General features: G+C 40.5%; 1 protein-coding gene across 7 annotated transcripts in view; it reads right to left on the reverse strand.

The window, feature by feature from the left end:
* TMEM255B (transmembrane protein 255B) overlaps window positions 1-25600 on the reverse strand; it is a 67663-nt gene that overhangs the window by 7066 nt on the left and 34997 nt on the right. For all 7 annotated transcript variants that reach the window (XR_006167441.1, XR_006167440.1, XR_006167439.1 and 4 more), the window contains exons 5-7: window positions 9986-10066; window positions 6422-6507; window positions 4310-4469 (exon numbers count right to left, since the gene is read on the reverse strand). Coding sequence is in view for 4 of the 7 variants with exons in the window: in XM_042810982.1 (XP_042666916.1) it covers window positions 4310-4469; window positions 6422-6507; window positions 9986-10066 (327 nt within the window). In the remaining 3 variants the exon portion in view is untranslated. The remainder of the gene's footprint in view (window positions 1-4309; window positions 4470-6421; window positions 6508-9985; window positions 10067-25600) is intronic.

The following is a 25600-nucleotide window of genomic DNA, read 5'->3' on the forward strand; positions in this document are numbered from 1 at the left end:
TTGCAGATGGAAAACATCATCTAGGTGCCTCGTGTACTGCATGAAATTATCTGGCAGTCCAGGCTCTTTGGAGAAATTCAGCAGCTCAGGAGCTGGCACAGAGAAAGGCTGTCCCCAAAAGCAGAAGACCTATGCAAGTCTCTCATCTTCAAGATACAAAACATTTCCTTTTTACAAACCCTGATGAGTGCAGACAGTTGTTCCTTCTTCTTGGAACCTCTCTAAATCCTTTTATGTTTTCTCCAACTGTAGCACCAGCATTCTCCACTTGCTAGGGGTGAAGATTACAACAGTCCTAGGAGGTTTGCAGAGTCAATAACCCCAAATCCACTGATCAAGCATCAGCTTGGAGCCAGTGATGACTTGCAGGTATTGAGGCTGGTTAGATGCTGATATCAAGTATTCTAGTAGTGGTGCTATGATAAATTTGTCATGTGACATGCAAGGTGTTTTTGTTTCAACTGAGATGGAATTGTTTTTCTTCAGTGTCTGGCATGATGCTGTGTTTTGTTTGTAGGAGAAAAGCAATGCTGATAACACACCGTCATGTCAAGATGTTGCTGAGCTGTTGTGGAAAGCCAAGGCCATTCCTTTTCTCAGTTCCTACTAGCAAAGGGCTGGGGGCAAGAGATGAGCCAGGAGAGGAGAGAATCAGGACAGCTGACTTAAACTGGCCAAAGTGATATTCCATACCATATGGTGTCATGTGAAAGGAGAGTTTTGAAGGCAATGGAAGCATCTCACTCACTTCCACTTGCTGGGGTCTAGCTGGGCATCAGCTGAGGGGTGTTGAGCAATTGCTTGTACATCACTTGTTATATATACACATATGTATAATTGTCATGGCTATTATCTTTTTTTCCTCCTCCTCTTCTTCTCGATCTTAGTAAATAACTTTTATCTCAACTCAAGAGCTCTACTTTGTTTTTCTTTCCCATTCTCCCCTCCCCCAATCCCACTGAGAAGGGGGGAGTGAAAGAACGACTGTGTGATGCTGAGCCACCTGCTGGTTAAACCACAATACAAGGGTAGGCAGAGACGTTTTAAACTGAAACAATTCATTTTAACATCAAAGTGCACCTTCTCTTGCAAGACATGAGGGTAAGGGAAGAATCATAGAATCATAGAATGGCTTGGGTTGAAAAGGACCACAATAGTCATCTACTTTCAAGCACCCTGCTATGTGCAGGGTCAAAGAAGAAAAGGAGAAGGGTGACAGGAATGATATTATTTCATCTGCTCAGATTCCCTTAAAGACTCCAAGGAGAATAATTAAAAAAAAAAAAAAAGAGCAAGAGACTCCTCCAGGACCAGAGGTCATTCAGATGAATGCAACCCTAAACTCAAGGCAGGCAGATTCCTTGGGAAGGTGTGTCAAGAAAACATTTCCAATCATCAGATGAATACCAGGGCAGGGAAGGGAGATGTTTTAGTTAACTCTTTATAATAGCAGGTAAAGTTTTTCATGCGTTTTTGTCAAACATAAGAAATGATCAAGATATTTTATCATTTTGGATACTTCTATTTACATTATGTCTTCATCTGCTGTTGTTAAAGAAGACTTTAAGGTAACTGCTTAGCCTGAGTCTCATATCCGTGCACAAGGTAGACCTGAAAGGGAAAGTATTGACACAACTGCTGTGGATACTCCAGCAAATCACAGGAGACAGCCCTAGAGTGACACAGGGGCTACAGAGAGCTGATACACCAGGGCTCAGGAGAGGATAAAGTGATTCCCACTGGGTCAACACAGCTCTCTGGCACACAGCAAAGCCACAGGGAGCATGCCAGGGTCTGCAGAGAATGTGTCACAGGAAAGAAAACCGTAAGAATATTTATTTTCTATCAAAAATGTGATGGGTGTAGATGCAATTACCCTGTTTTGCAAACTCTCTCCTTCCAGAATGTTTTGGCTGCCAGCATTCCGCAAAGATAAACACGATGTTTTGTTGGAGTAGTTGGCCAGCCTTGTGTTTCCTGGAAGCCAACCTCAGAGCTCTGCCCTTAGGCATTGCACTGAGCTGCAAGTGACATCCTGAAAGAAAGACAATTGTCCTCTCACATGTTTTGAAGCCTTTTCTTATTTCAGTCCCATGCTCCCTTTTCTCCCTCTTAAGTTTGATGTTTTCTTGGCTCCCTACAAGACCTCTTTCATAATTAAAGCAAACAGCACATGAGCAAAGCTGATGTGGTCTGTACCTCAAAAGAACTCTGAAACAGCATAATCTGCAAGGAATAGTTATTTCATTTTGGATGGATCCTTTAGTAACTCTTTCAGGAACATAGTATGCATCCTCTGCTGGGCTGATCAACATAAATTCTCCTTAAGCTAGTGAGGTGTTTTTTCAGCTCTTGCTGTAGAGGAGATATTAAACAGCTTATTCAGATCAAGTTTCAACTTGGAGCCCCCTTCATTAGACCCTCTTCAGCTTGCTGTCCCTTAGGAGCTGCACAGTGATACCTCCTTGCAGCACTGAGATCTGCCTGGGCTGGAGCTCATTCCCGCTACAAAGCTTCAGCCCAAATCCCATTTAAGCCTGGGCTGATGCAAGGCAGATTTAATGGGTGCAGTGTGGCTCTCCACACCTTTCCACATCTCAGGGAAACACTAATAGCCCTGGTTCAGAGTCCTAAGCAAGAAGCACTGAGAAAGCTTCTCTCAAGCAGCTGTAGCTGTTCACATCTAGCTAGCTGCAGTTCGCTACTAGCTCCTTGCGAAGGTCCCTTCATACAAAGGATGGTCAGTTGCACATTGATAACATGCAGAAGTTCAGTATGATTGCTTGCCTTGAGTTAGAGAAAGGTGCAAACATTTGCAAACTTTTAGCAAAGGTGAATTTCACATAATCTATATGGCCCTACTGCATGGTTTTAAGGCCCTTGTAAGCTTCTGCTGCCAGCTGGTTGCAAGGCAGCAGACAGTAGGCAACTCTTTGGTGACACAGTGGCATAGGCTGCCCAGGGACAGTGTGGAGTCATTGTCCCTGAAGGTATTCAAGAACTGTGTGGATGTGGCACCAAGGGACATGGTTTAGTGGGCATAGTGGTGATAGGCTGATTGATGGTTGGTCTTAAAGGTCGTTTTCAACCTTAATGATTCTATAATTCTGCCCCATCCTGTTCCTTTCTTCTCAATCTGCTCCTGCACCAGGGTATCACAGAAGGGAGGGACTTGTTCTACAGAGGCAGAAGGACAGATAGTAGGGCTCACAGATGAAAGGGCTGCCATCACAACATCCAGAACAGGAAGATTCAGCTGCCATCAGTTCTGAACTTTTGGTAGCTCACAGGTAACATGGCTGCAGAGCAACACAGGAAAACGTCCTCTGAGATTCCTCCTACCCTATGTAGCCACCCATTTTCCAGGGCTGCCTCACTATCTCCATCAAGGAGCAGTGACTTGCTGCTGCTAGTGAAAGATATTTTTATAAAGAGAGGATGCCTAGAGCACTTAACCGTCTGTCACTTCTGGCAGGTGATGCTCTAGAAATGCAGGAAGGCCACAAAGGGGATACTACTCCCTGCTTCATCTCTCTCTTCTTTCCTTTCATCCTTCTTCTTAATTCTCTTCCATGTGAATAGTCACAAGAAATTTGCTGCTGCCACCAGCAGACATTTGCTGTTCTCACACAGTGCTTCTGCTCTTGAACTTCAGCCCTATCCCCACACCTTCACCTGCTCAGTTCAGAAGCCCTTTGGGTGGGGGATCACTTATGCTTCTGAGTGCCCATCCCATTGGGAGTCACTTCACTGGTCCATTTCTTCTCACACACAGCCTCTTCTGAAAGCAGCGGCATGTATCAGTGTGATACAGGGAGCAGTTAAAGAGAGGCAGTCTTCAGTGAAACAACAGAGGAGATTAATGTGACCTGAAAATAATTATTTGAATAAAAACTTGACAGGTCCTTCAGTGTTAATCCCTATTCTTGGGAAAACAAGTACATAAATCATCACACTAAGGACTTTACTTTTATGTTATCTACAAACTTGCAACCCTTAACTCTGCTCTTGCTCACATGTTCAGTGCTGAATTAGAAGGAAAAAAAAGATGTCAGAAATGAAGCACCAGCATCTGTTCATGCAGACGCCTGTTTTTCCCCTTCCACTCATGTATTGACCAGACCTGACCTACTTAGCTGTGAGCAGCTGGCAACTGCTTAGTCTAAATATGTGGCTCCAGACTCCCAGACCACACATGAAACATGTTTAAAGTGCCTCTTTTGTGTACTTAACGCTTGGTTTTTAACTCACTTGATAACATCAACAAGCACAGAAGTCATTACAGAAGGCAAAAAACCATAAGCCTTACCATGTCTTTAAATGCTCCAAGAATGGCTGCTGTGATGATCCCCAGAAACAACCCAATGATGTTCAGGACTGTGGAGGACCACAGCAACCTATACAGGTGAACCACATCCTGACAGCTGCTCACGCCAAGAAATTCATAGTAGCTGGAGGACTGCTCTGAGCTGAAAGGGAATGCAGATAGCGTCACTGCTGTGTTTTGCACAAAACAAAGAGAACCAGAGGATCTGAATCCTTCCTGCTTACTTTTCTCTCTGGCAAAGTACTTAATCCACACTCCCACCTATGAATGTTAACAGTGCTTGGATGAACTGAAGAAAGCTCTGCTTGGCTAAAATAACCATTAGACATTTCACAGAATCACAGAATGGCCAGGGTTGGAAGGGAATTCAAGGACCATGAATCTCCAACCCCCCTGCCACACGCAGGGCCACCAACCTCCCCATTTAATACTAGACCAGGCTGCCCAGGGTCCCATTCAATCTGGCCTTGAACACCTCCAGGGATGGAGGGAACATTTAGTTCTACAAAAACCAACTCTAGTTAAGCTGATCAGTGTTGGCACAAGCAAGGTATCCTAATTCTTTGCTGAGGGCCTCTGAACAGAAAGGTAACCTGGTTACAGGTGCTGCCCTTGCCATTTAGATACTAGCTCAACACAGCTCTTTTTACCAGTTCACTCGGAAATCTGCTGGCATCTCTGTCAAGTTGCTCCAGCATTAATTCAACCACAGGAAAGGAGACTTTGCAGCTGACCACATTTGTTTATGGTGTCTGCAGTTCCAAACTAACAGATGCTACAAAGTACAGTATAAAGATGTGCCTTCAAACTATGTACTATACTACCCAGAAGTTTGCTTGTTTTTATTTGTACACTGCAATGGTTATTGTAGACCAGGCATACTGTGGAGTCAATCCTCATCACCTTGCTGAAATTGAGAAATGTTTTACTGCAAAACCTGAAAACAATGTCCTGTTATTGTTCTCAGTACCTGCCCTAGTGCTGGGCAAAAGCAACTCTTTCATGCATAAATCTTGTGAATTACCTCATATTGCCAGACTCATTGTCATACACTGAAATCCTACATCTGTAGCACGCTGGTCAAAGCTGACAGAGGACTGAGGCTACTCAGGGCAGGTTATATGTGAAAAGAAGAAAAAAAGTACAAGACAGAACAGGAGACATGGGAAGGAAGAAAGATGTGAAATATACAGAGGAAAAGAAAGAAGAGGAAGTCTATGTGAACTGTAGATGGTTACAGAGGCATGGTAAGTGCATGATAAGATGATCCTGAGCTGTGTGGAGAATGAATGCGGCAGAAGATGCATTCCAGGAAATTCTCTTTGGCTTCTTGTATGTGGCAACTCATGATGCTGCTTGCCATTGGAATCTACATTGCAGGTGGCCAGCCAGTTGTGTCAGTTCATTCCATTTCTGTTCCCCATTATAAACCCCTGGACTTGGCTGTGATGTAGTTTTCCTAACCACCGCTGTAATCCTGGTAAATGACTGCATGGCAACTCCGTGATAGCCTTCTGCTGATCTTTGTAAGGATATCCAGATGTTTCCTCCCTTCTTCTCTCCTGGCTTCTCATGCTTCAGTAATGATGAAGTCATACGGACAGCTTCAGGAAACACTCACAAGACCCTCTGTATCTATCCTATGGCAACTCAGTAAAATCCCATGCATACAGAAGCTATTACTAACAAAAAAGCTCTGCATTTGCCTGCAGTGTGATCTCTATATATGGCCACTTGTGTTTCTATTCATTTTGTTTTCCCCATTTTGGTAGAAGAAACGATTAATGAAACCTAGTGAGAAAACTGCATTGCAAAATCACCAGTAAATCTTGACAGAGCTATGACAGAGTGGTTGGATTTGATCACGCAGCAAAGAGCTTACTGATATACTTTAGAAAAATGACTACAACAACAGATAACACCTGAGTCCTGCCCATGACATCTGGATACCAGTGACCAAGAAACTGACTTACTCAGCATGCAAGCCCCCTACTTTGCTTCTCCAGACCTAATGGGAAATGTTCCCATCACTGATGAGGAAGTACAAACAATGAGGGATTTCTCAGAGGCCATTGACTGCACACAGGTACTTACTTCTCACAGTTGTACAGGTCACAGCAATAGCACGTGTTACTCTTTACTTTCAGCTGGCACTTGGTGTTTAAGGTGTAACATGTCACCTGCCAAAAAAAGAAGAGACCAACTTTTAATCTCAGTGTTTCAGTGCAACGTACAAGTCACCATACTGACCCCCAAGATTCAGGTACTGCAGTGCACTTACTGTTAAGCAGGATGGCGTTCCAGGGCACAGCAAAGTTTTCAGTCACTGTTACAGTGCTCCACACTACTTTGCTAAAACCCGAGTTCACAGCGATCCCTACAGCAGTGACACAGTGACAATGTGTCCTGGGAGACACACTGTGGTAAGCCACTGCATATAAAATCCTTTCTAGTGGGGAAATGGACAAAAAGGCCAGTTTTTAGAAAATGGGAGCTCTTGCCTGTCAGTAACATCCTCCCAAGGAAAGGAAATAATTAAGAACAACAGCAATGATCTCCAAACCCACAAACAAAATCACTCACAGAAGATCCAAGCACTCCAGCAAATAACTAACATTCACAGCAGACTCCTGAATATAAAGCCTAAAATATTTATTTTGCAGGCTCCTGAATATAAAGATGAAAAGATTTATTTCTGTGAGCAGGAACTGCATGGACTGGGTTAGTACAAGAAAGGTAGACACACATAAGCCAATCTCAATCTAACAAAACAAGAATCTAACTAAACAAGAAATCCTTTTAATGAATCCTTAAATATGGTAAGAATGTATCTTCTATTTGGCTCCACAGACCAACTGAAATATTTTACATCTTTTTCCTGAGATTTTTAGTTTGCGTTTGAAATCCTAGAGAACTGTTATGTTTTAAAAGCCAGCAGGACAGAAAATACATTTTTTCTATGGTTTTTGACAAAAAAAAAAAAAAAAGCTGTAACAGCTGAGAAGTATTTTGTTTGCAAAATGCATATAAAATGCATTACTGAATGGAAAATTCCTCATAATGATAGAGCAGAAATACCTTGCTTAGGTAGCTTTTGAGAAGCTTCTGTCAGACAGTTCCTCTCATTCCTGCTTAGCCATGAATATGTTCTTTTATGAGACAGTCTTCACAAATGTTACCCCATGTTTCTCAGCTCCTGAGGTTTGGATCTACACATCTTTCTCAGTGTGAAAACTGCCATTGTCAATGAGCCTGTAGTCCTCATGTGTTTGCTCCTGACAGAAAGGAAGGTCTTATGCAACTATCAGCACCAGAGAAAGTTCACCTTGCTGCTGATCTCAGACTTGCCAACTTGTGCTTAGCACCGTTTATTTCAACAGTGAAGTTAGAAGGAGGATAAAACTAAAAGGAAGACAAAACGATGCCCTGGGATTGCTTTGCTGCCCAGGACAAGGCTAAATGTATGGTTAGCCTCCGGAACAAACCAGCTGTTCTAATCCAAAATGGAAGTTAGATTATGAAAGGATGGTTCCAATTTGAATTGCAATCATATGTCAATGGCTATCTCAAATTAATCGAGATCCACCTCAGAAGTAACTGAAATATCACATGGCTATTTCTCGAAGCATTTTGAAAACTGATCCTGGAGTAGACCCTACCAATGTATCTGCTACCCAGGCCATTTTGTTCGAAGGCTCTAATACTTTTGCATTGAAGGAACACAAGACTTTGGCTTTCAGCCTCTGTCCACAGACAAAATGGCCTAGGACTCACATAGCTAAAATACTCTTGTTCCATCACACGTGTGGTTGGGAACAGAGTATACTGTAAGATGGAGAGGGCTGCTAAAATGTGGCTTTTTTTTTTTTTCTGATACATGGCTTTGGGGATCATTTCTGATAGAAGAGAAGTAGTAATTTGTTTCTGATAGAAAAAAAGAGAGTTCCCCTCTCCAGTTTGCCCCTTCTAACTGTGGAAGGCTAGAAGGATGAAAGAAGGAGATTGGCAAGATCTTGGACACAGAATCACAGAACGATTTTGAGGTTTCAAAATGTATTAAATTTTTGTCCAAGGGAGTTATTTTAGTTGTCTATTTTTGTCACTGAATTTTAAAATATACATAGAGCAAGACAATCCTTTTTAGGAGATCAGTGGATAAACCAAAATAAACAAATTTCTGTGTGGTGTGAGCAAGGGTGGAAAACAGGCCACTTGTGGGTATCTTGCATGTCAAGGACTATTTTTCCATTTCGGTGACCAGACATTTAACTTTTTCATATTCTGGCTGTTTTTGACTGTCTATCCTTCAGCACAATTCAAGAGAAATTCCCACCTCATAGAGATTGCAAGAAAATCTAATCATTTTTGCTTTGAGCAAATAAAAGAAATATTACCACCCGACTCCATGAGCTGGAGACCACTCAGAAGCTAGAGATGGCAATCAAAAGGAAACTCACTCTCAGAAAACAATCTGTCTTCCTGGTTTGGTGTTTGCCTGGAATGTAGAGCATTCTCCTGCTGGCTAACTTCAGGAAAGCAAAAGCCAAGTTTAAATGCCACAGATTAGTAACTGAATTAGCACATGCTGACTCCAGCTTGGTAGACAACCAGACAAGAATGTTATTACAAACTAACCACACTTTTAAAAAGATATGTCTGTGGGGGACTTTTTGCTGGAATAGAGAAAGGAGTTCAGGACGGCCCAAACTGAGACATTTCCAATACATGCAGAGCTAAGAAAATCTGTCCAGGCAGAAGACTGAGGCTGGGGTCACCTGCAGGGAGTTGAGGTCAGAATGACCTGAGCTACACACTTATCAGAGGAATCAGAGGCATTATATGGGATGTGTCTCTGCCTGGATGTGCATTGACATGTTGGAAGTTTGTCAGGGTAGCTCTTGAAGCAAGGAGGTCAATGAAACATTTTTGTCATGTATTGTCTGGAAACGACAGCAGGGTGCCCTAGCAACAAGATTTAAGTAACTAACTGCTTAGGTTAGTAATAGACTTTGCTAACCTACCTAGAATTATTAACAGTAGCATTCCCAGTACCCCTTTTCACAACCACAGGACAAATGAATATATGGCTTCTTGTGAGTTTGTTCTCTATCCTGCTCTGCCTGATTTCCTTTTCACTCCCAAAAATTTACCATAATATTAAAATGAATAATCGGAAAGGAAACTAAATCTGGATTTCTCCAGAGGCTAACCCTTTGGGTATAAGCACTGTTCATATCATTTTAATATCCTTGAGACAATAAAAACTGCACACAAACCACTGACATTCTTGGCCTGAGCAGGATAAATACAGAGAATACTTGAAGTCTTCTGGACATTGCAGGTCAACAAAAACCTCCTCAGAGAAAGTCAGTGTGATAAAAACATTTCAGACATCTCTTATACAATATATATGATAATCATTCCAATCCCAGAGTAGTGTGTTGAATACAAACACTGATGATGACTCAAAATCTTACTGATTGTAATGATTTGCAAACATCAGAGCCCAGGCAGATGGGGGACCACTTATGGGAGGGAAAAACAGTTGGGTTACCATCAACCTACATGCACAGAGACACTCTCAAATGACTGACTTCCTCCTCCTCAGCTCCTTGAAACACAAGAGGAATGAACATATGAAGAAGCAAATTTGTTTACCTCTGTTTGGTAGGCATCATATAGGAATCCTACTCCACTTGAATAAAACTGGCATCTTCTGTTATACAAAGGTCTAGGTTCCTGTAAAGAGAAAAAAATATCCAGAAAAGCACTCAGTCTGGAGGAAGTTTGAAAGCACTGTGTCTCATATCCCCGTGCCGGATGTTTACAGCTCCATGAAGCTGGAACCAAAGCAGACAGTTGGGTAAGCAGCTCACATACTCTGGTATTGGCTTCTTTCTGTAAAAGATCTCCTCAGTGTTACATTTTTCTTCCTCAGTTTGCCACTAAGCTATCTGAGTATCATTTAATTTTCACTGTCCCTGTCAATTGTCTTGAGAGGACATCGCCTGGGATTAAAACACTTCCTTCCCCAGTGTCAAACAGCACTACTATGTGAGAATGGTCCAGTCACTTCTTTGCCTGGTACAGTTTCTTACCCAGCACAAAGTATTACTTTACCATATGTCTTCAAGATACATGACTTTCTTTTAAGGGATTTCAGCAATGCCCATAGTGAAACAAGGTAGAATACCTGACACTTTAAGCATTCCATTTACTTCATTCACTTCAAAACCACAAAACAAAACAAAACAAAACAAAACAAAACAAAAAAAAAAGAAAACATTCAGGGGAAGTACTTCACAATAAATTTGTTTTTGTCTTCTTTTCCATTTATGCTTATTGTAAAAGGTATATTTGCTGCTGTTTTGCCTGTGACAGTTCCCACAAGCTGATACAAAGGAGGTACACAATGAAATATCCTTGGCTAGATGAAAGATGCGTGTTTCTGAACTTGGCAAAAGGCCACATGAAGGCTAGAGGGTGCATGCCTCAGCCAGTTTCAGGACAAGTACATATTTGCCTAGGGAGCATTTTGCAGCTGAAAAGTTCTGTGTGATCTGGTATATATCTCAAACCAAAGTGTGAGAATGACTTGTGTTATCATAAAATAATTTTTCAACTTTTTGACACTAATCTAGTTAGTCTGGTTAGTCTGTGATTCCCAAGTCATGATCTGGACCTTCAAAGCACTCAAATGCCATCATCACTGTCAGTCACATCACTTCCAAGAAAGAAGATGGCATCTCACTATCTGCTGTTTCCTCTTTCCATGCTAACTTTCAAGCAAAAGATCACTTTGGTTTTTAGCAGAAATTAGTGTCTGTTAACTTTCACTGCATCAGCCTGGGCTTTAAAGCTTTTTGACTCATTCACGACCAACCTAGGAATTGCAGAAAGAGCTATGCTCGTTATGATCACTTCTCAGTATTCTGTATTTGTTAGATAATGAAGTGTGAACTGTATAAATCTGCTGACCCAAAATACATATCAGTAAAAATGCAGAGCTAGGCAGGAATGCAGAGAGGTCAATGAATAAAGTTCATCCAACAACATGTTGGCTTCTCTGATTACTCTATCAAACCTAAGAAAGTTTGGATACCATTTCCTAAGGGTTAGGGAAAGATTAATTTCCTGCATCCAAAAATATTTATATCACACAAGTGTAAGAAAAAATGCGTTAGTAACTATTATTTTCTCAATAGGAAATGTAAACACCACACAAACAGCACAATGTGTCTTGAGCTAGGACAGCATTCTTCCACAGGCCTGGAAAAGCATCAACCCTTAGCTATGACTTCCAGGGACAGATCTGACTGGTAGAGCTAACAGCATTGCAATTTCTCAACACGCACAGCAAGCACAGGATCAGCCAAAGGCCACACTGTACTTTTCTCTTCACAGAGTGTCATCCTCCAGCACTGATTCATCTGTTGTTTGGGGATGAAATAGGGGTGATATGGGAGAAGAGTGAGCATTTCAAATAGCTTTTTCTAGCATGAAAAGCAAATCCATGAAACAAGATGTCCATCATATCCACAACAATAACAAGCTTCTGTTTTATCCTGGAAGATCCTGGAAGTGAGACATGGTCAAAGGCATGGGGAACCAGATGGCATTCTCCTCAGCCCTGCTGATCAGAAAAAATCATTTGAGATCTGGATGGATCTAGAGGGTCAACAACTGGTACATTTGGTATATTGGCAAAAGGAATTTCACTTTTATGGCCAGTATCTAAGTGGAGGCTACAAGAAAAAAGGGGATGGACACTTTCGTGGGGTCTGCTGTGATAGGACAAGGGGAAATAATTTCAAACTAAAAGAAGGGAAATGGGATGTAAGATTGGATGTAAGAAAAAATGTTTTTATCACAATGAGAGCGGTGAGGCACTGGAACAGGGAACTGGAACAGATACACTGTATTTCTTGCCCTTGGAGACATTAAAAGTCTGGGGCTCTGAGCAATTTCATTTAGCTGTTGGTGCAGGGGAGTTACAGAATCACAGAATCGCAAGGTTGGAAACAACCTGCAAGATCTAGTCCAACCACCCTCCCATTCCTGTTAGTACCACAAGCTACTAAACCATATCTCAAGTTGGACTAGATGACATTTAAAGGTCCCTTCCAACTCAAATGTTCTGTGATATCTCTATATCTTAACAAAAAACAGTGAGAAAGCTGTCTAATCAGCATCCATCAACTGTTGGAAGACCATCTCCCTAGCCTAATCTCTTGGCTCACATAGATTTACTACTCTTTACACCTCCTTCCTCTTATTTAATTTTTTTTTTTTAAAGGTCATTTTATTAATGTGGTCTTTGATGGAGAAAGCAGTTTTTATCCATGGGTGCTTGTGAAGTGCTAGAAGCAGCACTGTCCCTAAAAGAGAGATGATTGATTAAGCCACACCAGCTATTATTGCTTCATATTGCCATACACCAAAAACATCAGAGCTGTGTTATGGAAGGAACCACTGTGAATACAGTTGATATATCTACATGCACAGTCATAGCAAGTGTGTACATTTTCATTCACCCAATTTTGAAAAGCAGGCCCTGTGCTCTGCTATAGGCAGCTTTCTATGTCCAGCCTTTTCTTGTAAATACATCTGTATATGCAGTCAATCCGGTCATTCCAAATCAAAACAAATGAGTGATGGTAGGGTGTGTAAAAATAACAAAGTTAGATAACTTTTTTTTTTTATGCAGGCATTTGCAGAACTCAATACCTGAAGTATGCAGTTTTTAAATATGGGCAAATTCAGGGTGCTGAACTGCTGAACTGTTATAGGATTCGATTTGATTTCCAAGTCACAGAAGTCACAGAACCAGTCCTTGGTTCTGCTGCTTACAGCAACACCGGTAGCGACAGAGCTATTTTTCTATTCTGTTTATGTATTTAAGTGCATACACACACACACACACACATGCTATTAACAGTGGCTTTGAAGTACATAGCAATAATATCCTATTATATCCCTACTTATTTTTGTATTTAAATAAATGCTGTATTAAACAACATTTTCTGAACTTAAACTGACAGCAATCTGATTACATCTGCCTGTTATGCATAGACACACTCATCCATAAAGTAAAAATGGTATCAGTATGAAACAAAAAGATCTGAGTATGCAGACACAAAAGAGAAGATGACTATCACTTTTATAGACAGCAATAAACAAATTCAAGCATGCAGCTATGTTTCTGTACAGACTTCTCCCTCTTTTGGCCAACCTGTTGGTGTTTTTCCACTACATAACATCAGTGGAGCTCCAATTAGCAGATCTTAAAATTTTTAGTTGTGTCAAAAAAAAAATCTGGATAGCCAGTAATTCTCTTAATTGCAGGCAAATCAGAATTCCTCAGAATAGAACCCTACGGATGAAAATAGCTATCCCTGATCTTTTTACATGGTTTTTATTTCCACATTTTGAATGCATGTGTACTAGAATCTGTGAATGATGAACAGACAGGTAAGAGGAAAGGCTTCACACCAAGTAAGATAAGATTCAGCCCAAATATAGAGGGTTTTAGTTTTGCTGGCTGCATATACCAATTAAAAAAAAGCAACACATTTCCTTGATAGTGAGAGCACTGCAATACATCACTTGCGTAAGGAGAAGAAGGAGAGTACTCTGAATAATATCTTTGATGAATTTGACCTTATGTCTTTGGAGGATGGTTTTGTGTAGCTTTTAACTGAGGTATGGAAAGTACATATTTCTACTCCTGTTTTTGTTTCCTTGGAGAGCATGTATTTTGGATAACACAGGGAAAATTCCACCTCCTTTACTTATATGCTGCTTTATGAAAATGGAGACGTAGCGTAAATGGTATTGACTGAAATCTGTGCCACACTTTACAGACATGAAACATAATTTGCTTAATAATTTACTGAAATAATTATATAGTGAGGGCTATTTTTTTCCAATTGCAGTATTTATTTCATGTTAGCTTCCCTGGCTACATCAATAGAAGTGTACATTAAAGAATGCCAGGAGTCATTCCCAGGCCTGAAACTTGATTATCCAGCCCATTAGGTTGTTAGAATTGTGCCTGTGATAGCTTTGGCTTGGGCAAGCTGTCAGTCTTCCAAAATAACTTTGGTGCCTGGTTTGAAATAGCGTGGGCCAACAACCATTCCCAATAAGCAATTTGGACATTGCCACTCCGTTTGTCACTCTAAGAGATGTAACAGTAATGACTTGAGCTTTTCCACACCAGTTGCCACGGGGACCAGAAAACGGATCCAGGCACAACAGAAAGATTAATAAAAATAAAACTGAGCAGTCTAAAATCAGACTAATGTTTTTAGTGGCTCATTAACTTGAAGTGTTTTATTTTCTACTTGTTTTTCTCTATTACATTTTTGTAAGTCTTTTTTAATCTACAGCATAGATGGCAGCGAATATCCAATGAGTTGCCAAGATTTTTCAAGTTTAATCCTAAAAGCAAACTGAAGCACAATTCTTCAGCGCCAGCTCAGCCTTGTGCCAGCAGCTCAGTGTTCCAGAGATTATCACTCCTTTCAAGATCAGGCTCACTGTGAACTTTATGAAAGCAGACATGCAGGTATGAACAAAGAGGTATTCTTGGCAACCCGCTTTTATGCTTTTCTAGAGAGACAGATGAAAAGGTGACATGGTTTAGTGGGCATGGTGATAATGGCTTGGTGGTTGGACCAGGTGGTCTTCGTGGCCTTTTCCAACCTTACTGATTCTATGAAGCATAGGTATCTGCCTCTCACTGACTCTGTAGCTGAAGGCATGAGGCAGCACATGGGAGCCTACAGACCAAAGAGCCTTCAAAGAATCTCATTAAACAAGGTGCCATCATAATAGCAGTCTGCGAAAGCAAACAGAGTGTATTACGGTCTTGGAATCTGAACTGCAGTAGATTAGCTGCCATCCTGTACAAGTAATGAGAGGTAATGTTACAGATCTTTTGTCTTTCTGTATCTCTCTGGTTAAGAACTGTTTCTCAGACCTTCAATGCATTCCCAGAAGAATTTTCACATATTTTTAACATGTTATGAACACCTTCCATATAGGCTGTGACATGAAGTTCCTTAATAGGAACATTTAAGAATAAGGTATGCATTAGCATCCTCAACACCACAGCAAGAAAGTTCTGTACACAAGAAAAAAAAACAAACAAACTACTTTGTGCCCCTGAGACTTGCAACTCCCACATGAAGCACACAATTATACCTCCTGAAATCAGAAGCAAGTTGTTTTGTTTTTTTTTTACTGTTGCTTTCAACATTTACTCACTGGTGGCTAACCATGCAATTCAGCTTTCAGTTCACAATTTCTGGAGTAGAAGAGGTTTTCAGAAACCAATTTATCTTTCATAACTTCACTATTTTAAGAAAAGAGCAGAAATAATATCCTTCTCCCTCTCTACACTCTCCCGTTTGAAATACTGAATGCATATCAGCTGATGGAAAACAAACTAATTACAATAACCACTACAAACCAGTTAGCTTCTTACAGATCTATATTTTCTCTCGTGCTTGGTAGAGAATCTTTAATCTCTTGGTAGACCACAGAATGCCCTACCTTTAATTTGTGAGAAGTTGAACTTTGGTACACAATGTTATTAAAACAGTATTCCTCATATGTTGCTCTGGAATTTATGTAATAATGGCATTATTTTCATAACTTCTGTATTTCAGAGAGCACCTGGAGAGAGATATGAGCCCAACAGCAAGAGTCACTGGGCAGGATGGAGCACAGGGAAAGGAGACTTTTTGGAAGGGTCAGTGTGCTGGGGCTGCCTGTCATCACCACTGGGCAATGTAGGCTTCTCTTCCCCTTCTGTTTCAGGACTGATCTTACAGGAGTGCTAGTCTGTGGCTCCAGGCCTTTGATACACTGGCTTGAGCAGGCGTGCTCCTGACTTCGTGACTGCAGTACCAGCATACTAAGCACTTAACTAGCAGTGGCACCTCCCTCTCTCTTGCATTCACTACAAATACCAAAATACATAATAAATTGGCTGTGAGCACGTGGCTGACAGCAATCTGGAATGCTGTGATTGTACGAAACCCCAAGTTCTAAAAAATGACAGCCCTGGAAAGGAAATCCAGATGCTAGAAAATAAAGCCTTTAACTTTATGGAGAGATGTCTGAAAGACAGCAGCTGGAAAAGCATCTTTTTTTGTTTCTCTGCTTTATGAAAGGAAGTAAGTTAAGTAAGTTGGGAAAATGTATTAAGTTACACGAAGTCTACTGATACTTCCTACCTGTTTCACATTTTGACTATGCTACATACAAGTCTTTTCTAGAGATAATAACAGCACTTATCTCATTGCCACCAAGCTCATCATCAGCTTTTGAATCCAAATGCCAGTCTAGTTTTAGCTTGTCAAGTGTGACTCTAAATCTTCTCATTTCTGCATTTTCCTCCCATGTGATACTAGTGTTTGCTTCCTACTTTTTCTTCTCTGTTTTGTTCTCGAGAGCACCGCTTTGACTAACAGCATAGAAAGTCCTGGGCTGCCAGGGAGTACACAGTGCATAGTTGGATTTGGAAGGGTGAGCACAAAAAGAGAAAGAACAAGCTATTTCTGGACTCTCACAGCCCAATTTCTGTGCCCTGTGAATGTAACTTGGGAACTGACCTCCTCACAGAAATGCAAAGCTCCGGTCTAGGGACTTCCCCTGTCTCATCTGCTGTTCAGAAATAATCCAACTCCAGCACTGAGAATAGGAAAAACAGGCAGTATGGCTTAAATACTTCTTAACTCTCACAAACCAGATTTCTTTCACGTTGTGCTTTTCAGGAGCTCTTTTCAGGAATTCTATTTAATTTGAAAGACTTGATCCTACAGAATTCTTTTCTCTTAATGTTCAGGAGCACTAGATATTCACATTCAGTTCCTTCAAACCAGCAAGAACACAGAATACCTACATACTCTCAAGGATAAAAACACACATACGTGGATCTATCTCATTTTGCACTTCCTTGGTGTCCTTTTTGTTCCACTTTGTTTCGTAGTGGTTGCCTCTATCCACTTTATTTGGGAAATATTTCAGGACTAGTACTACATCTACAGCCAAGGAAAAGGCCTCCAGATGCAGGAGCTGACCCGTTGGTACATGATGTGCACAGACAGGCCTGTTCCATATGAATAAAATTCTGTTAGGAAAAGTTAAGTCCTCTCCAAATAGTTTTTGGGTTTTTCTTTTTTCCAATGACTTTTGGCTGTACTTTGCCTGGCATGAATGTGAGAGGATAAGTCCATCAGTCTTCACAGGCACATGGACAACAATTTAAAGAAGCAAGAGTTGCTACTCCTGCACATCTCCATGGAGGCTCAGCAGGCTGGAACCTTCAGCTGCTGCAGGCATAGGTGGTGGCAGGCAGCACAGAGGTGTGAGCAGGGCTGCTGAGAGATGCTGCTCACCTGAGGGCTGTTGTGCTGCTAATGGTATGTCATCAGAGGTGGTGGCTTTGGCTGTAACGGAGAGCCAACGCCACACAAGACGCCAAGGAAAAAGACTACTCCTGCCTTAGTGCATCACACCTGTGTTAAATCCAAGCCTGACACCAGAATAAGACTTGTTTTTCTTTAGTTATGTTTCATTCTCTAATGGCTCTCAGGATGAGGTGTGGACCTTCCAATGGCACTTACAGTAGCTATCTTACGTAGTGAAAAAATTTGTGTAAAAGCTACTGGTAAACCTAAGTTTCTAATGATGCAATTATTGATATTACTAAAGGCTACAATTCTAGTCATTGCTTGATACAGTTAGATACTTAATTGCTTATTATAGCTGATTACTTACATTGATTACATTACCTCAATTATAAGGTTTGTAGCGTGAACTGATTGCTGTCTTGATTAAAATGATGTTGCATCACTTGAGTTATTAACTTTTTCACAAGAATATAAAAACTGTTTGTCTTGTTTGTGGTAATGTAGCTCAAATGTATGAAACAACTCTCCTCCTCTTTGCCTTAAGGCTTGTAAAATACATACGAAACATATAAATCTTTGAGAATACTACTATAAGTTATCTTGCAAAACACTAAGCTGAACATCTGAAATACTAAATGACCTGAATAGTAGTGAATACTATTATAGTGAATACATAGTAGTGAATACATAGTAGTGAATATTAAATGACTGAAATGCAGGTTTTTCACATTTATCATGCTCTTGTGGAATTTTTTTTACCTTAAAGAGAAGGAAGAGCCTGTGTGAAATGCACCAGTTGAGCAGTGTATATATTGAATATGTATATATTCAAATAAGATGCTTGAGGTTTCAATGTTGCAGCAGAAACACTGTTACATTTAATTTTCAGGGCATGACACACCACTGATAGGGACCTCTAAATAACCCCACTATAATCCGAGTAATGCACTAATTTATTTCTATCTGAATTTTTTATATTTTATGGGTATTGAGCAGAAAATACACAAAGTAGCTGTTTATGCCCAGCAATTTGTCATCAAACTAGCTTTCATGTCTCTAGAGGAAGTCACCCCACTTGGCACTCATCACAGCACATGGAGGGGCTAGGTTGAAAAGGTCTATTCAAATGGAGGAGATTGCAAGATGAGGCCCCAAAAAAGGCTGAATGATCATGATCTGAAACCTCCAGAAGGAATAGAAAGACGGAAGTTCCAAAATCAAGATGATCTAAACAACTAGTGAAATGTTACATGCGTATCCTGATTTTCCCCACCTTCATATGCTTGAACTCATTTCAGAAGGGAAGAGGCTCCTGGAAGCATTCAAGTCCAGCCTGGATGGGGCTTTGAGCAACCTGGTCTAGAGGGAGATGTCCCTGCCTATAGCACAGGGGTTGGAACTAGATGATCTTGAATGTCTATGAGACACAGAGAGCACAGATGCAGATGCAGAAGACTATGATCTAAGGAAACTACAACAGCAGTGCCATTTCACATACAGACTAAATCCTGCTCACATCCCCTCCATGGTTACAGGACAATTATTTGTGCAGAATGTGCAGTCTCCCTCCATATCTCTAAAGCAGTCAGTTTAGTTTGCATCTAATTACACTGAAAAAAAACCCCTAAAAGAAAATGATATATTTTTGAGGCCAAAGGATTTAGAAGTGCCAGATTTGCTATTATCCCAGTGCACTAAAAATTCTACCATGGTGCATACTGACATTGTGCTCACTGTGAGACAGGATAGTGTAATTTAACAGAAATGACACTTGCTTCCATATACTCAACTGTGTGTTATTCTCTTAATATTTTCTCCAAATGGAAACTTCAGATTTTAAGTAAAAGAGCAGACTTTCTCCCTCGTTATTACAATTGTAGTAAGAGGTCCTTTACTGTACTTTCAAGTAATTCCTACCTCAAAGCTCAAACAATTCTGCATTTAACTGCAGCTCAAATGACTAAACTAATGAAATTAAAGTGGGATCTCAATGTGGGCTGTTAGATCTCAACAAGGCAAGCCAGTGGAGCAAGGCCTGCATCTCTGGGGTTTCAACTAATCCTTCTTTGCCTCAACTGTGAAGGCTTTGATCCTCTACTGTTGTGAAGAAGAGCCAGGAGGCCTAGGACAGCTTTCTCCCTGGCCTTGTCCCAGAGGTTGCAAAAATGGAGTGCCCATGATAAATCTAGAGAGATGCTACTAGGAAAAAAACCAAGAATCTCATTTTCTTTGCCGTTGACAAGAGATTCACTCTTCGGCATCCAAACATAACGTGTGCTGCATAATGGTTCAAATATTTGTGTTTGGTTGACACATTGCCTACCCTTTTCCCTCGGGATAACAAGTTAGAGCAGGGAAGAATATTAGACTTAGCTAAATCTGGAAAAAACTTTAGGTAAAAAAACAAAAGAAAAAGAAACTATACAATCAGAAGGCTTTGCCCCTTCTAATATGAGAGGCTCTGCAAACTGGAAGAAGCTTTCCATGAAAGGGGCTCCAATTACTTTTCTTACTGAAAAATATCTGGCAAGCAAATTAAAGTAGCCTAACAGGTCTTCTGTAATATCAGTATATTCAGGCTGTACATATGGAACTTAACTGGCCAAAAAATAGAGTAAAAGAAGCATCAGACTACATATTATTTAGAAAAATACGCTGAAGCCTTCCTGCACCCCTTATACAGCATAAATTCTGTTTCTTCTAGACTAGAAAATACTAGCTAGATGACAGTTTTGCTGACAAGCCCTTAGACGCATCAAAAGATTCATCATGGGGTTGTCATGTGTGTTACTTGATAGCTGAGGAATGGTGTTTTTAGTAGAGAGAATATTTCGGTTATGGTCATGTTAAAGATTGTATTTCCTTCACAGATTTCAATTCCAGAAAATCTGCATTAAAAATTCTGACCAACTGTTTTCTACATTTTCAATATGCGAATCTGAAACAACTTCCAGTAGGGAACACATTCTGGCAATAAGATTTAACCTGACCATAAAAGCAGTTCACAGAGCCCTTCTTTTGATAGCCTGCTCTAGAATGACCCTCTGAATAACAAAGCCAATTAATTTCACCTCCAGACTTCTGTGTTAAGTTCATAACTTCTGGATATATTTCATGAGGTTACGTGAAAAGTAATGTGAGATTTGAAGATGTCAGTGATGGAGAACCATCCATAACCTTGACAAAGATGATCCTACAGTTTACTGTCATCAAATCTGAGTCCACTTCATGGTTTCAATTTGTTTAGCATTGACTTCAACTCACTGCACCTGTGCTTTTCTGCAAGACTAAAGAGCCCTCTACTATTAAATAATCTTTGATTATGCCAAGACCAACTCCTTCCAGGCTAATAATGTTTGTTGTGGAGCAGAGAGAAACACAAGAGCTAGACTCACTAATCTAGCAGTAGCCGTATAGGCTATACATATACTGCCAAATAAAATCCCAGGACTCATTTTCAGTCTTGAGTCCAAATCGTTCCATCCACACTACTAAAACCCATACAGCCCACTGTTACCTTTAGGTGGAGATTTACATTCAGGAGAACTTGCAGTGGTGGTCAGAGAGAAAGCAGCTGCTAATCACCAGAGGAAGATATGACGCTTGAGTTTATTCCATAGCAACAGAGCAGACATGGACATTAATACCTTACAAAATACCCACAATTATAGGTAAATTTCCCCTTGCAAGTGGGCACTAGTGTTCACTAATTCACAGACTGTGTTAGCTCTGTTAGGTACATCTCCCTAGTAGAGGACTTTCCATTTATTAAATTTATGCTTAATTCCTCCTTATACCTGCTGCTTTTCACTTTTCTAGTGGTTGTAGCCTAGAGCTAAGATGTTTTTTCTCTATTCTTTCCATGTCAACTGAAAGCATTCATGAGATAAAAAGGCATCCCCAAAACCCTTCTTCGACCCAGGAAAGAGCTTCTGAGCACTGATGTAACTGTGGTTGCTGTGGGGGAGATCTTTACCTGAAAAAAAGGTGATTTTGCTTGTCAAAAGCATGTCAGAGCAGACAGCAGTGCAGAGTTTCAGTGGCCTAAAATGGCTGAAAGCATCTGACATCTGACATACTGACATCTGTAGATACCTCTTCAAATTAGGCTAAAGGTCTATCCAGCACAAGGAGCTCTACCATCTGGATTGTGGTCTACAAAGAAGAGTATTCGTCCTTTGGCTTAAAGTATATTCAATCACATTTGGATGCATGAACATAAATAACCATCATACAAGTGTGGTCACAGAGTCCTGCAGTACAAAAGAAAAATCTTGGAAGAATGACTTAGTCTGGATGCAAGGGTCTCCAATCTTTGGATTAAATCCATTAAAAAAATAAATTCCCTCCTGTAATTAATTGGCACTGTAGGAACACAGCCTGTGCTTCCCATCTCAGTGTCAGATGTAAGGTCTAATACTAGTAAATACTGTGTGATAGTTGGCTACTGACTTCAAAATGCACAGAATACAAACTTATGCACTTTTTATTGAAGAATTTTATCAACAAAACCCGTTTCACCTTGGTGGACCAAGAACCTAATCATTATTACTGGACTAGTGCTTGTTTTCAGTTAGAAATGATTAAAGCTCACTGAACTAAAGAAAAAACAACAAAAAACACCTTCATATTATATGCTGCACAATGTTATTATATTAATGAGTCACACAGGATGGAAATCGAATTAAAAGTGATTAGCTGTAATTTGGCTTCATGTAGCAGAGAATATAAAATGCATTTTGTATTCTCCAGAGAAGCTAACTGACTTAAGAAATTAGTTATTCTTCAAGTTGAAAATTCTACCACCAGTTTTCAAGGTAACAACTTTTTTTAGACATGAAATACAGATGTTTATTTTTTCTTAAATGAAAGGCCAACAGACTTCTTCAGAACAATAGACGACTTTTAAAAGATTGGCAGAGCATGGGTTGAAATGTGAAAGGCTCTCGGGCACAAAGGTAAATTGTTTTACAAACCAACCATGGATTTATGAAGCCACACTGCAGTGAAATACAGAACTTTTTGGTAAAGCTGCTGGGCACTCATGTTGCAATTCTTGACCAAGTTTCTGCAATCTGCACAAAATACTTTAAAGATGGGAAAAGGACAGACTTTCTTGGCCATTGCCTGTACAACCACCAGATGGTGCCATCAATTTTTGAAAGCACATACACAGCATCTGTCTGCTCTGTCCAAAGACTTAGGAAGCAGCAAGAAATGAGCAATTTGCTGCGTGGGCACCCGTGTCTGGGCTCCTGGATTTGAAGCAGAAATCACCAGCTCCATTGTAATGCAGTGGCTTGGCAATATATAGCCTACCTTGCTGCACCTGAAGGGAGCAGCCAGGCTATCTAGTCTCACTGTCACGCATTGTCCTTCATGGCCATGGTGACTCAGTCCAAAGGCGTAAAATCCCACACAACACTATTTTAGACATGCTTTCTGTGAGGGAAAAAAAAAAAGCAACACTCGTCTCCCTTATCTAGTTATGCGGTGGCTGTAGTGTAGAAGCCAGAGAGAGCATGTTGGCCAGTAGCAATATGTATGTGTCCAAACCCCACAGCTGGAGCTCAGCAGTTCCAGGCAGCTCACGCTGAGCCACAACGTGAGACAGCCAACAAATCCCAACCAGAGGGATCAAAACTGCCTGAGCCCAAAAGGGCAGCCAGTACACCAACGAAAAAGGAAAAAGCGCTGTATTTGGTATTTGTAGCATTTCAGCCAGAAGAGTTACAATGCAAAGTAATCCTGATCTACATCCTTTGAACAAGCTGAAGGAAGTAAAATCCACACCCAGCTGAACACTCCTTTTTGCAGGGGCTGCAGTTGTATAACGTAGATTTTTCTCCACTAGATGGGGGCTACCATATTGCTATTGCTTAGTACAGCAGCTAATTTACATTAGCCTCACTCAGAAGAAAGACTCCATTTTCCCATCCTTAGATCTCTAAGCTTCCTAGAAAGTAAGTTAACAGAATGTCACTCTTACTAAATAGTATTTTGCATTAACACCCATACGGAGAAGACATATCTCAAGTTTAATTTCTAAACCCTTAAATCTATATGTAGTTACTCAGCTGATATGCTTCAGCAGTCAACTGATCTCAGCTGCACTTAAATCACTTTACTAAAGATCTTATGTTAGGGTTATGTATTTTAGCCTCCCCTGGTTCACGTGCAGATTCAGGGCTGAGTGCTATCATGATATGCTTCAATTTAACTAACCCCTGTTAAGGGGAAGAAGCCAGATGAAAGGTAGTAAGTATGATAGTGTAGTGAAAATCATGACGCTTTGAAGAAGGAGAGGAGAATCCAAGGGGAATTTTAGCACTACCTGGTTTGATGTGCATTGTAGATTTCATGGCAGAAGAGCAACTCTGCCTTTCTACAGCACTCTCCTTTGTACACCTATTCCTCAAATAACTGCGTGAGTTTTGATAACTTCAGTGGAAAAGAATGATACCTATGATAAATGTAAAACTGGTACATAGACCAAGTCAGAAAAAGTGCAAGAAGGGAGCCCAAAACTGGAGTCTGTCTCTCTTTTTCTGTTCCAATTCCAGCACATTTGAAGTGTTGAGAACAGCTTGTAAGAATCTGCTGTTGTAAATCAAAGACTCACGCTAGCTTGGCTTCTGGTCAAGATGGGAATTTGAACTTTTGCTTGAAATGAGTGACATCATGCCTGAGGCACCTTGGAGTACCTCTTCTGTATAAATGCAGTCACATCAAAATACTTCAGCTAGACAAGATTACTTATAATGTGTAAATACAATATGTTATTTCCAAGCCACTTTCATTACACAGGCTCTACAGTGGTTAACAGAATTCTATATCCTGCATTATGAAAAGCCTATGCATGTTATCTTAATCCTCTATCACTTCGCTGCTGTGATCCAAGGAAACCTAAAGCAAGAACAAAAAAGGCCCCGGATCTAAAAACAAAAACAAACAAGCAAAAACAAACACTGCTAACAACAACATCAAAAAAAAAAAAGAAAAAAAACCCTCAAACTTTTGTGTTTTCCAGCAAAGTTCACCAAATCCCACTGATCTTCTCTCTGGACTAGTTTTCCCAACTTTTCACTTTCCAAAGCTTTCTCAGTTTCTTGTTTGTGGAGATTTAAGAAAATTCTTGAATCAATTCTAGTCTCTCTCTATAAAAAAAAGAGTCCTGGAATCACAAAACAACATACCAATATGTTTTTCTTTACTATCACTTGATTTCCCTACAAGCCCACTTCAGGCTTCACTTCTAACATGGTGCCTTATCAAAGTGATTCCTCAAATTTCTGCTAATTAAGTAAGTTGTACTACATTATTGACTACCTATAATAACTGACCTGATGTGCATCTGATTACGGAGCCAATTTGTCATAAGAAATTTACCATCTTTTGAGGAGTCACTGTCCATTACGCTTCCTAGACGTTCTTTCATAGATGTGTCCCAACCCACTCAGATAAGAAATATTTAGGCTGATGTTAGAAGGCCTGTATGGGAACTGCTAAGTTATGGGCTGAACCAATGATTGAGCACCAGGTGAGAAGGAGTGGCTAACGCAGGAAACTCAGGTAAGCTACTGGAAGGAGTGACCTTGGGTCCACCTCTCCTCACTCTTAATTAAAGGTCAGCAGCTGAGGGAGCAGCATCTCTATTCGCAGATTGTGCCCTTCACCAGCCTTTGGAAAGGGTGAGCCACTTTTTTTCTGTACTGCTTTTTAATAAAATCTTGACAAATATCTTTAGAAGTACGCTCATATCCTAGTAGGAGGCTCTATCATCACCTTCCGTTGCTGCACAATGCCCCTGAAATAATGACTGTTTCTGGGGAGTACCTTGGAAGTACTT

The sequence above is a fragment of the Centrocercus urophasianus genome, unplaced genomic scaffold (genome assembly GCF_019232065.1).
Source record: "Centrocercus urophasianus isolate 14NV4802_14NV808 unplaced genomic scaffold, USGS_Curo_1.0 seq_12, whole genome shotgun sequence".
In the NCBI taxonomy this organism is placed as follows: domain Eukaryota; kingdom Metazoa; phylum Chordata; class Aves; order Galliformes; family Phasianidae; genus Centrocercus; species Centrocercus urophasianus.